Here is a 12,331-nt window from a genome sequence, read left to right on the forward strand (position 1 = left end):
GTCTCCATGGGTTGAGTAATCAATAGAAAAAGTCATTTTGGGGGTGAACTACTCCTTAAAGGGGAGACCTTCAAATGTCAAAGTTTGAGAACCACTGCTATACATATAAAATAAAAAAAGAAATACTATGAAATCTCTTGCCCCTTCTCCCTCGTTCCCTCCTTTACTCTTGTCCTTTCTCTTCCTCCCCCGTCTCCATCCCATCCCATCCCCCAGGAGTCCACCCTGAAGTCCGTCCTCTCGGCCTTGTGGAACCTGTCGGCTCACTGCACGGAGAACAAGGCGGAGATCTGCCGGGTCTGCGGAGCCTTGGCCTTCCTGGTCGCCGCCCTCTCCCATCGCAGCCATAGCAACACGCTGGCCGTCGTCGAGAGCGGAGGCGGGATCCTGCGCAACGTCTCCAGTCTGATAGCGACTAACGAGGATTACCGGTAAATACCATTTATGGTTTCACATCCCTTGACCAGGGACGTGCAGAGAATGTTAGAGAGGCAGGGGCTGAAATGTATAAAAGGGCCTTTTTGGTGAAAATACTGAAAATAGCCGACCTCCAACGTGTGAGCTTTAGTGTGATACCACACTAAACTATTAGTTTAGTGTGGTATCACACTAAAGCTCACAACTTATGCTTTATGCTTAAAGCATAAAGAAAGGAAATACTGGAGATTCTACACAATGAGGGCAATTCTTTCAGCATAAGCATTCAAGTTCAGGAGAGTTTGGACAAGGCAATTCTCATGCTACCTTCAAGTATGACATGGAAAGAGGGTTTTCAGGGCATGCCCTGAAAACTCACCTTTCAGGAGGCCAGAGAAGGAGGTAGTATCACTATTCCCATAGACAGGCGAGAAGTGAGCACCCCCACCCCCTTACCTTAGCCCCACCCCCTTGTTTCCCCTCTTCTGTACATAATGTTTTGTATAACTGCGATATTATTGAATGTTTTCTTTGCTTGCTATTTATTATGTTCATGAATTAAATACAGATAGTCGGAGGCCTTAAGGTTTTCTTTTTTTTCATGCTAATCAGTCTAAAAGTGCCAAATTTTGCACAGATGTAGCCCAGGGCTTGCTCTAATGATTTAGCTAGGGCGCCCGAGTCGGCGACCTTCGGGGTCGCCACAGCGGCCAAATCAAGTTGGGCTCCCATCGACTTTCTATACAGGAGGAAAATACCCAGAAAAACCTTTTTTTCTGGGTATTTAAGTAGGATGTGAGGGGTCTAATTAGGGGTTTGTCATGATGCTGAATCCAATGGATTCAGCATCATGGATTCGCTGTGGCGACCCCGAAGGTCGCAAACTCGGGCGCCCCTAGCTAAATCATTAGAGCATGCCCTGGGTTACATCTGTGCAAAATGTGGCGTTTTTAGACTGACTAGCGCGAAATTACTATTCTATCTCCCTAAGGCCCCCCCGACTAAGAGGGCTTCCATCGTAAAAAAGACCGTAAAAGGTCTTATTTGAGATGTTCCTTTTAGGCAGGGGTGTTTAACTGTACTTGTACTGTACTACATTTCAATTCACCCTTTGTTAGCCTTCTGGTTGGTCCCTGACTGACCAACCAGCAGGCTCTATCTGCCTTGTCCCGCCCTGGTTCCGCCTTTTTTAAGTTCAATTGGCTAAAACATAATTTTTGGAGAAATAAAAACATTTAAAAACATGCCGAGTCACTATACTGCCAGTGAGCAGCTCCATTTTACTGAAACCAAGTTTGAAATTAGCATTGAACACACACACAAGCAACTGAATTACAATGGTAGTGGATGGAGTGTCCCACCAAATGTCCCACCAAGACACAGCAACCAATGGGTGTGAAGAGGGGCGGGACAATGGGCGGGACTTGACAAAGGGTGAATTGTATTGACTAAAAATACCGTTCTCCATTTTTGTCTAATAAAATAATCAATCAATCTCTCCAAACTCTCCCTCTTTTCTTTCTCTCCTTCCCTCCACCCCCCTCTCTCTCTCTCTCCTCTCCATCCCCCCCCCCCCCCCCCCCCCCCCGACATCAACAGCCAGATCCTCCGCGACCACGACTGCCTCCACGTGCTCCTGCGCCACCTGCGGTCCCACAGCCTGACCATCGTGTCCAACGCGTGCGGCGCCCTGTGGAACCTGTCGGCGCGCTGCGCCCGCGACCAGGAGGCCCTGTGGGACGCCGGCGCCGTCTCGGCGCTCCGCAACCTGGTGCACTCCAAGCACCGCATGATCGCCATGGGGAGCGCCGCCGCGCTGCGGAACCTCCTGGCCAACCGGCCCACCAAGTACAAGGACACCAACGTGGTGATGTCCCCGCCCGGCGGCGCCGGCGGGGCGCAGCAGCCCTCGCTGCACGCCAGGAAGCAGGTAGAGCATATTTAACCCATTTATAGGCCTTGAATTATTGACTGCTTTAACTGTTGAAAAATAGCAGATATACAAGCTCACAGCGCGGCACCGAGTGCCGCGCTGCGAGCTTGTAGATCTGCTATTTTTTTAAAAGTCGTTGAAAATGTGTGCAAATCTTTGAATATATGTATTTTTAGAGCGAACGTTTGTAACTCAAATTTTGCTTCTGGGTGGTCCTTGGAACTATAGTATTTTGAGATATGAATATTTTTTTACAGAGGTCCTTCACATGAAAAGGTTTGAGCACCACTGACATAGTAGTCTCTCAAGAACAGACTAACTGAGCTGTTAACTGTTAAGTGAAAAGGATCTTTTCTTTGACGATGGCTGGCCAGATTGCTGACATAGAAACATAGGTTTTTAAAAAAACCATAGAAGGATTCAAAAGACACTTATAGAATCGGGTAAAAATTCAAATTTTCACTAATTTTCTAAAATAGCAGATCTACAAGCTCGGTGCCGCGCTGCGAGCTTGTATATCTGCTATTTTTCAATAGTTAAAGCATAAAATAATAATACACAATAATGTATACCCGTTCTGATTGGGTTAAGACCTGGAATTATTTCAGACTTGAGAGAAGGTGTGGGCAATTATTTCTTCCATGGGGCCACATGAACAACAGAACATATTGTGGAGGGCCGGGCCAAAAGGCAGCGCTAACCCACAAGATGTGTTCCCTGCAAACTAAACACACGGCTTTACCTCCTACTTCAGTAAATAAATACTTAGCAGTCCAATTTTTGTTGAAAACCCGGCATTCGGCATCGACTTTTCTTTTTTTAGCCACTTTAGCCATTTTTGATGGGTAAGGTAAGGCAGGTCGTCTTGACGTGTGACCAGTCTGACCACCTGCTTGTTATTGTGACGGTTTATTTTGTAATTTGCCATTAACACTATAAAGGCCGGTCAGAGTGAACCAAAAATAGTGGTCAGTGGTTCTCAACCTGTGGGTCGGAACCCCCAGGGGGGTCCCCAAATGATTTTGGGGGTCCCCAGATGATTGGCTTAATGTGAAACATTGTTTTCTCTCTCAACAGCAAACAAACCCACATAAAGTTTAAGTGTTTAGAGGGTACATGCACATTTCTAAAGTGACAATTTAATTTTGAATACCTCTAAAATGACAAATTAAACATTGGCCAAATTGTCAAATATTAGAGACAGCAATTGGGGAAAAAGCTGCTCACAACGCCTCGCATTGCGAGGCGTTGTGAGCATGTAGATCTGCAATTTCACAATAGAATCGTGTTATACAAGATATAATGCCTCAACTCTTAGTGCTTGTAAGGTGGAGGGGTCCCCAGTTAAAATATGATTATTTTGGCGGTCGCGGCCTGAAAAGGTTGAGAACCACTCTTATACGTGTTGATGTGTTTTGTGTAAAACGGCAGAGAATCCATTCTGATTTTGTTCCGTGGTTTATTTCCATCCTTTCCATTCTCTCCCCCCCCCGATCTCCCCGGCTCCGCTCCTCCTGAGCAGAAAGCCCTCATCGAGGAGCTCGACGCCCAGGACCTGTCGGAGACCTTCGACAACATCGACAACCTGAGCCCCAAGATGCATCGGGGCAAGGCGGGCGGGCGGGGCGCCAAGCCCGGCGCCGGCGGGGGAGGAGGAGGAGGCGGCGGCGCCGGAACCGGGGGCTACGGGGACTACGAGGCGGTGACGGGGAGCCCCAACGGCCCCGGAGGACGCTCGCCGTACGTCAACACCCCGGTCCTGTCCAGCCCTTCCTCTCGAGGAGGCGTCGCCGAGAGAGACCGAAGAGGACGAGGAGGAGGAGGAGGAGGGGAGAGGGAGCGAAGAGCGGGGAGCGGAGGAGAGCGAAGAGGCGCGGGTAGGCCTGTCACAATTATTACCATATTATCGTTATTGTGGAGATTTAATTTATCGTGATAACGTCCTCCGTCATGCACTATAATTGGTAAAAGGTACTTATAATATACACTTGATACAGTCTTTTTTTACTCTCTATCAAATGTCTTTGCCAAAAAAATAGCCGATCTACAAGCTCACAGCGCTTCACAACGCGTCACAACGTGACGCGTTGTGAGCTTGTAGATCTGCTATTTTTTGGCAAGTGTTCCGTCCCAGGATAATGGATTTTGATTATCGTGATAATATCGTAAATTTCTTTTGTCACAATAATCGTGATATGAAATCTTCATATCGTCCCATCCCTATTGATAATAATATTTGGAATTTATTTGGACACTTACAAACATATTTAGTATCATTTTAAACTTGAAGTACAAAGTTATTTTCTGTCAGTTCTAACCAAAATGGCTATTATCTCAACGTTTGCCTCGCATCATAATCGCTAAAATATGCCCATATATAAGGTGCTGGGAGTGAAAATTATGAATATAATGTGGTGTTTATAGTGGTGCCCTGAGTCAAAAGGTTCTTTGAGATAATCGCAATTATTTTGCATAATCGTCATAATCGTTTCCATGTTGAAAATTTAGAAAAATGGCAGAAATAGCTGATCTACAGCACGTCACGTGTTGCAAGCTTGTAGATCAGCTATTTCCGCTATTTTCAAGAAATGTTTTTTAAAGTTTAACCCATTTAGGCCTGAACACATTATGACGCAATATTTTATGCTTTAAAATATTTTATGCTGAAAAATAGCAGATATACAAGCTCACAGCGCGGCACCGAGTGCCGCGCTGCGAGCTTGTAGATCTGCTATTTTTGAAAAAGTCGTGAAAATGTGTGCAAATCTTTGAATATATGTATTTTCAAAGCGAATGTTTGTAACTCAAATTTTGCTTCTGGGTGGTCCCTGGAACTAAATATTTTGAGATGGGGGTCCGTGGCCAAATAAATATCATTTTGGGGGTCCTTCACATGAAAAGGTTTGAGCACCACTGACACAGTAGTCTCTCAAGAACAGACTAACTGAGCTCCAAGTGAAAAGGACTTTTTCTTTGACGATGGCTGGCCAGATTGCTGACATAGAAACATAGGTTTTTTCCCAAAATCTTAGAAGGATTCAAAAGACACTTATAGAATCGGGTCAAAATTCTAATTTTCACGATTTTTCAAAAATAGCAGATCAAAAATAGCAGATATACAAGCTCACAGCGCGGCACCGAGTGCCGCGCTGCGAGCTTGTATATCTGCTATTTTTTTTATATTTAAAGCATAAAATATTGCGTCATAATGTGTTCAGGCCTAAATGGGTTAAAAGATTAAATATGTCAGTAATCTGCCCGTTTGTGATTATGAAGCCTAAATGGCAAAAGTTTGTATTCATTCAGTAGTTTCCAGTCTTCAATGCCAAAAACGCTATTGAATCGTTCATCACAATCATTTGTGTGACAGTTAATCAAGTCAGTTTAAATGTGTGACCGCGACAGCTCTAGGCGCGGGAGCCTTCCACATGGACCCCGACGCCAAGCGCGGCGCTCCGCCCGACCAGACCAGAGCTCCGCCTCCGCCAGTGGCCGTGACCTCCGCGTACGCCCGCGCCTCCAGCGACAGCCTCAACAGCGTCACGAGTGCCGACGGCTACGGCCGGCGGGAGCGGGCGGCGGCCGCCGACTCCAACTACTCGGAAGACGACGACGCGGGCTCTACGTCGGGGAGTCGCCGCGGGTACAGGAAGTACCCCTCGGACCTGCCGCACAAGGTGGGTAGAGAGCAGGCACGTGCACACACAGACATCAAAGGGGGCTCGAGCCCCTTCCCTTTTCCCCCGTCTTTACAAAGTGCCCTCTCTAGACCATGACGTTTTTACTATGGTGAAAGAAAGGCAAATGCTTTCTTTCCATGCCATACCCGAAGGCAGCGTTCAAGAGAATTACCTTGTCCAAACTCTCCTGAACTTGAATGCAGCATCTTATGCTGAAAGAATTGCCCTCGCTGTGAAGAAATCAAGCATCGAAATTAGCCAAGCTCACAACGCATCGCAGCGTGACGCGTTGTGAGCTTGGAGGTCCCCATAGTCGGGGGATATCTTAAGAAATAGTGTCATATCCTGGAATAAATTCCTTACCAGAAAAGTCCTTCGCCAATGTGTTTGTAAAGGTGTCTAGTAACACATCTCACAAAGCATATTTATTTTGGTGTGTTTTATCCTGTATAGTTAATTTAATGGGACACCAACTTTAATCAGCTGTAACGGATTCTCCTAGGGAAACTGGATTTCAGTCTTTGTGAGATGTGTTACTAGACACCTTTACAAACAGATTGGTGAAGAAATGTTTTGGTAAGGAATTTATTCCAGGACTTTTTAACCCATTTAGGCCTAGGATTATTGACTACTTTAACCATTGAAAAATAGCAGATATACAAGCTCACAGCGCGGCACCGAGTGCCGCGCTGCGAGCTTGTAGATCTGCTATTTTTGAAAAATCTATATTTTTCTTTGCAAGTCTTTGAATAAATCTATTTAAAAGCAAAAATTTGTAACTCAAATATTTGCTTCTGGGGGGTCCCTGGAACAACATATTTTGAGATGGGGGTCCGTGGCTAAATACCTGTAATTTTGGGGGTCCTTGACATGAAAAAGTTTGAGAATCACTGATTTAGAGGAAGGATTTAGAAGTCGGGTCAAAGATCGGGTCAAAGATATTCATAGACTTGCACACATTTTCACGATTTAAAAAAAATAGCAGATCTACAAGCTCGCAGCCGCGCTGTGAGCTTGTATATCTGCTATTTCTCTAAGGTTAAAGCATACAATAATGGTTAAAGTGGTTAAAATCTAACGCGACTCTATCGCGGTATTTGAGAGTTAAGATATCCCCTGCCTCTCTAACATTCTCTGCACGTCCCTGGTAGAGAGTTATTGTTACTTTGAAAAGCTCCACCGGCTGTCAGTCTGTCCGTCACGTCACACTTTTGCCCTATAGTCATATCTCTGCCACCGTTGGCCCTATCAATGCCAAACTTTGCACACACACACTCCTTGGATGACAAATCACAACCTCCACCCCTCCTCATTTCTCACATGGCCCTCTTCTAGCGCCACCATCAGGCCGATTTTTGAGAAAGTTTGAGAACCCACTGATTTAGAAGAAGGATTTGGAAGATATTTATAGAATCGGGTCAAAATATTCAAAGAATCGTCATGATTTAAAAAAAGAATAGCAGGTCTACAAGCTTGTATATACCGCGGGGCGGCATAGCTCAGGGGTAGAGAAACCGTTATTAGAGCACGAAGGGTTCCCGAAGGGTTCCCAGTTCGAATCCGGGCTTCCCCTGAGTTAATGTCGAAGGGTCCTTGGGCAAGACTCTGAACCCCACATTGCTCCCGGTGAGCAGGTTGGTGCCTTGCATGGTTTCCTCTGCCACCGGTGTATGAATGTGTGCGTGAATGGGTGAATGCAGAGCCCTAGAATGGAGAGTTGCGTCACTCCCGTTCACTTCATGGGGCCAGGTCTTCTACGCACACATCTATTGGCGTATAGTGACAAACGGCCAACCGGAAGTTTACAAAATGCATTGAAGTCTATGAGGTGTAAAGTGACAATGAACCACGTGACCAGCGCTGTTTCTGACCCCGCGGTGACACCACTCTCTGATTATACTGCTCTGGGTGAATGTAATGCACAATCTCTGTAAAGCGCTTTGGATAAAAGCGCTATATAAATGCACCATTTACCATTTACCGCGACAAAGATACGTTCCAGCTTTTAACGGGTTCGATTGCTCTATATCAACTCCAGGACGACGAGGTCTCGGCGTCCTCCGGCTCGAACGCCTCGAGCGGCGTCCGCTGCGCGGCCTCCTACCGGAAGTACCCGGCCGACCTGGCGCACAAGATCCACAGCGCCAACCACGACATGGAGGCGGGCGAGGGCGCCGAGCTGGACACGCCCATCAACTACAGCCTCAAGTACTCTGACGAGCAGCTCAACTCGGGGCGCCAGAGCCCCACCTGCGACCCCGCCGACCGCTGGGCGACCGCGCCGCCTGCGGGGCGGGCGCCGGGGAGCCCCGGCTACCGCCCCGCGCTCTACCAGGACAACGGGGGCAGCGGCGCCACGCCGGCCAGCGAGGGCGAGGAGAAGGCGCTGCTCAAGAGGAAGTACCACATCCAGGTGCTTAACGACACCGTCTTTCTGTTATTCCATTAACCTCTTGTTCCTTAAAGGACAACTCCTCCCTAAATCACTTCCTACTTATATTTTTCTACTTATATTGATCCAAAAGGACTGTCCATGTGGTCTATTAGGCAGAAATGCCCCTGTTGTCCCGTCCAGTTTCCCCAGCAGAACCCAGCAGCTCTCATAGCATAGAGTGGCGCCTATAAGCCTATCGCTTTTACACTATTTGTTGTGGTCAAAAGTGTTTTTATTTTTCATGAATTTGTCATCGTTGTCCCACACAAGCCATCACACTCTGCTAAACAGATGTTAGGCTTTTATGTGTTTTGCCAAGTCCCGGAAAAGATGCCCTGTGGTTGGCCAGAACAGTCACTTTGATTGGCACTTGTGAAGAATGCTCACCCCAAAACATTATTTATGAAATTGTGGTGGCTTGTGTGGGACAACCAAGGCATGGATGTGTTTGTAATGACAACTAATACACATTCATGAAAAAATAAAACACTTTTGACCACAACAATTAGGGGCCTTTTCCACCGGCAAAGAACCGGTTCTGGTTCTTCCTCCCGCCTATGGGATGAACCAGAGTTGTGCTTTTCCACCGAGAATCGGAGTTGGTTCCGAACCGTAAAAGTTGGTTCGGAACGGGAACCACAAAATCCTTGGTTTTTGTGGTTCCAGAGCCAAGTCCTTGGCTCCGGTACAATCTGGTGGAAACGCAAGCCGGTGCCGGTTCTGGAAGAACGAACCAAGGTTCCCAAGAAAGTTGAACCGGCACTGGTTCTGGAACCGGTTCTTTGCCGGTGGAAAAAGCCCCTTAGTGTCATAGCGATAGGCCTATAGGCTCAACTCTATGCTATGACAGCTGCTGCATTCTGCTGGGGAAACTGGACAACAGGGGCATTTCTGCCTAATAGACCCCATGGACAGTCTTTTGGGATCAATATAAGTTGGAAAATGAGCCTAGAAGTGATTTAGGGTGGAGTTGTCCTTTAAAGTTTACACTGTTATTAAAGGACAACGTTTTACAACAAGGGTTCATGTTTTAGATCTGGGGGTATTCAAAAGGGGGTCCGAGACCCCTAGGGGGTCCTCAGAGTTACTACAGGGGGGCTTTTAACCCTCACATTCCTATTCTGGGGAGAACTTTAGACAAATATTGCAGATCTACACATTTTCGGCGAATAAGTTTGGTTTAGAGGTGAAAAAAGATCAGACCAAGTACAGAGTGAAATGTCAAGTTTACTAAGCATTGATAATTTAAGTGGTTAAATGTCTGAAAAGAAAAAATCAACACAAATCCAACTGATGTGCTGCCAAACAAGTCTATGGATCTAATCGATGAAAATCTGCCTCACACATACAGTAAATACAATATGTAGAGGGGGTCCTTGCTTCATCTCTCTCTCAACTAAAGGGTCCTTGGCCCTAAAACGTTGAAGACCCCTGTTTCAGATTGTAATTAGAGAAAAGAAAAGATGAGTGTTAAAATATTTTCACTAATATCGTTTTAGCCATTTTAGCAATTTTAATTTCAGTGGGTGGGGGCATGCGGAACAAGTGGCTAAATGTGCATTTTTTAGATGCGTACAATAACCCGTCGATTTCTTTATTGCTATTCACAGTAACAATATTGTACGGTAAATATGCAGTGCATCTTGGGAATGAGACTCTGTTACACACGGTAATGGTAGCAGTGGTAGTAGACTCGTGGGCAGATGTGACTTATGGTGTCCAGTAGTGTTACTGTAAATAGTAATAAAGTAACAAAGCTTGTTGTGTCTAAAAAGACATATTTAGCCACATGTACACATGCCCCCGCCCACTGAAATTAAAATCAGTAAATCCTTCTTTTCTTTTCTCCAATTACAATCTAAAACGTGAACCTCTGTTGTAAAAAAAGAAAAAAAAAAAAAAAGTAGTCCTTCAATGTAATGTGTTCAATTATGTAAGACCATAAAATGACGATGAAATAAGATAAATTTGTGGACAGAATTTCATTCCATACTAGGGATGGGACGATACACGATATTATCGTTTATCGTGATAAAAAACACTAACGATAATCATATTGTGGATATTTAATTTATCGTGATATCGTCCTCCGTCATGGACTGGGATCAATTCACCTTTTATTTGCCGAGCTGCATATCCGGTACCATTTGAACCCTCTATAAATGGTAAAGGTATTTATAACTTATAATATACTTATAATATACGTACATACGTATAGTCTTTTTTCACTCTCTATCAAATGTCTTTGCCAAAAATAGCCGATCTACAAGCTCACAACGCGTTGCAAGATCTGCTATTTTTTGGCAAATGTTCCGCCCCACGATAATGGACTTTGATTATCGCGATAATATCGTAAATCGCGATTTCTTGTCACAATAATCGTGATATGAAATGTTCATATCGTCCCATACCTATTCCATACGTTTCTTTTAATCAGTGACACCTTTCACCCCTATACACCCAGGCCCCCTTCAGGTCCTCGGACCCCAACAAGAAGCCCTCCCCGCAGACGCTGGCCGCCTCCTCCTTCGACGACGGCGGCGACGACGACAAGCCCATCAACTACAGCGAGCGCTACGCCGAGGAGCGCCAGGAGAGCCGCGAGAGCGCCAACCCGCAGCCCATCGACTACAGCATCAAGTACGGCGGTGGCGGCGGCTCGGGCGACGACGCGCCTTCTTCCCAGAAGCCCCAGCTGTTCCTCCGCGGCGGCAAGCTGCCGCCGCCTCCCACCGCGGCGACCGCCGCCACCTCCGGCGCGTCCCTGACCAAGGTTAGAATAGTTTGGGATTTTTCCATTAGTTTTTATTTGTATTAGTTTCGAGGTTTTGTTAGTTTTAATTCATTTTTAAAGTGAGGTTGCTAGTTTTGTTTCGTTTTTTTTTTTTGTTGAAAATGCTTAGTTTTAGTTTAGTTTTCATTAGTTTTAGTGTTAGTTTTAGTCTTTTACATAATATGGGGTATTTGTCAGGGGTGAGATTAAAAAAGCTCCGGAAAAAGTATTGTCTAATAAAGAAAATCAACAAAACATATTTTTGAGAGTGGCAGAAATGTTGAGACATACAAATTCTCTCTTTGACCTCACCAACTGTTTTTTTATTTGTATTTATTTTTTCCACAAAAGACGAAAACTAAGGAGATTTTCTCTGTAATTTTAGTTTATTTTATTTAGTTTTGTAAACACACAATACCGTTTCAGTTAATTTTAGTTTTTTTTTTTTTAAGCTTATTATTATTTTTTTTTTATTTCAGTTAACTAAAATGTTTTTCCATTCTGGTTTTCGTTTTTTAGTTAGTTTTCGTTTACTATAATAACCTTGTCCCTGACCTCCAAGGAGGAGGCATCGCTCAAGGTCTCGTCGGCCCGGAGGCCCAAGCAGCCGCCGCCGCTCCCCGTGCGGGGCAGCAGCGCCGCCGGCCGCCCGGCGGCGGCCAATCAGGAGACCCTCCAGACGTACTGCGTGGAGGACACGCCCATCTGCTTCTCGCGGGGCTCCAGCCTCTCCTCGCTCTCCTCGCAGGTACGCCCGTCGCCGTTGTTAAGTAATCGCCTCGTCGTGATTGTTTGACATAAGCGTGACCATTTCGTCACAATAGAGGGTATGCGCATGACATCATCATCATACCTTGAAGTTATGCAGGAACGCCTACTGAGTGGCAAAAAACTACTTTCTGGCCTTGACAGCCCATACATCCAAACAGAAAAGTCCTATCTGATTGCATTAAACAACGTTAAACTCACTTTGCCACTCACTTTGCCACTCGATTTGCCATTCACTTTATGCATGCGCTCTATGGTCATAATCGTTTCCATGTTGAAAACTGATCGTGTGTTTTCAAACATTTTCAAACATTGTGGAAATAGCA

General features: G+C 45.6%; 1 protein-coding gene across 1 annotated transcript in view; it reads left to right on the plus strand.

Moving 5' to 3' along the window:
• apc (APC regulator of WNT signaling pathway) overlaps window positions 1-12,331 on the plus strand; it is an 89,805-nt gene that overhangs the window by 62,476 nt on the left and 14,998 nt on the right. The window contains exons 16-22 of the mRNA XM_080743727.1: window positions 217-431; window positions 2,017-2,347; window positions 3,873-4,227; window positions 5,756-6,027; window positions 8,069-8,443; window positions 10,929-11,237; window positions 11,800-11,985. Coding sequence (XP_080599853.1) covers window positions 217-431; window positions 2,017-2,347; window positions 3,873-4,227; window positions 5,756-6,027; window positions 8,069-8,443; window positions 10,929-11,237; window positions 11,800-11,985 — 2,043 coding nt within the window. The remainder of the gene's footprint in view (window positions 1-216; window positions 432-2,016; window positions 2,348-3,872; window positions 4,228-5,755; window positions 6,028-8,068; window positions 8,444-10,928; window positions 11,238-11,799; window positions 11,986-12,331) is intronic.

This window comes from Nannobrachium achirus, assembly GCF_963921795.1.
Source record: "Nannobrachium achirus genome assembly, chromosome: 15".
Classification (NCBI taxonomy): domain Eukaryota; kingdom Metazoa; phylum Chordata; class Actinopteri; order Myctophiformes; family Myctophidae; genus Nannobrachium; species Nannobrachium achirus.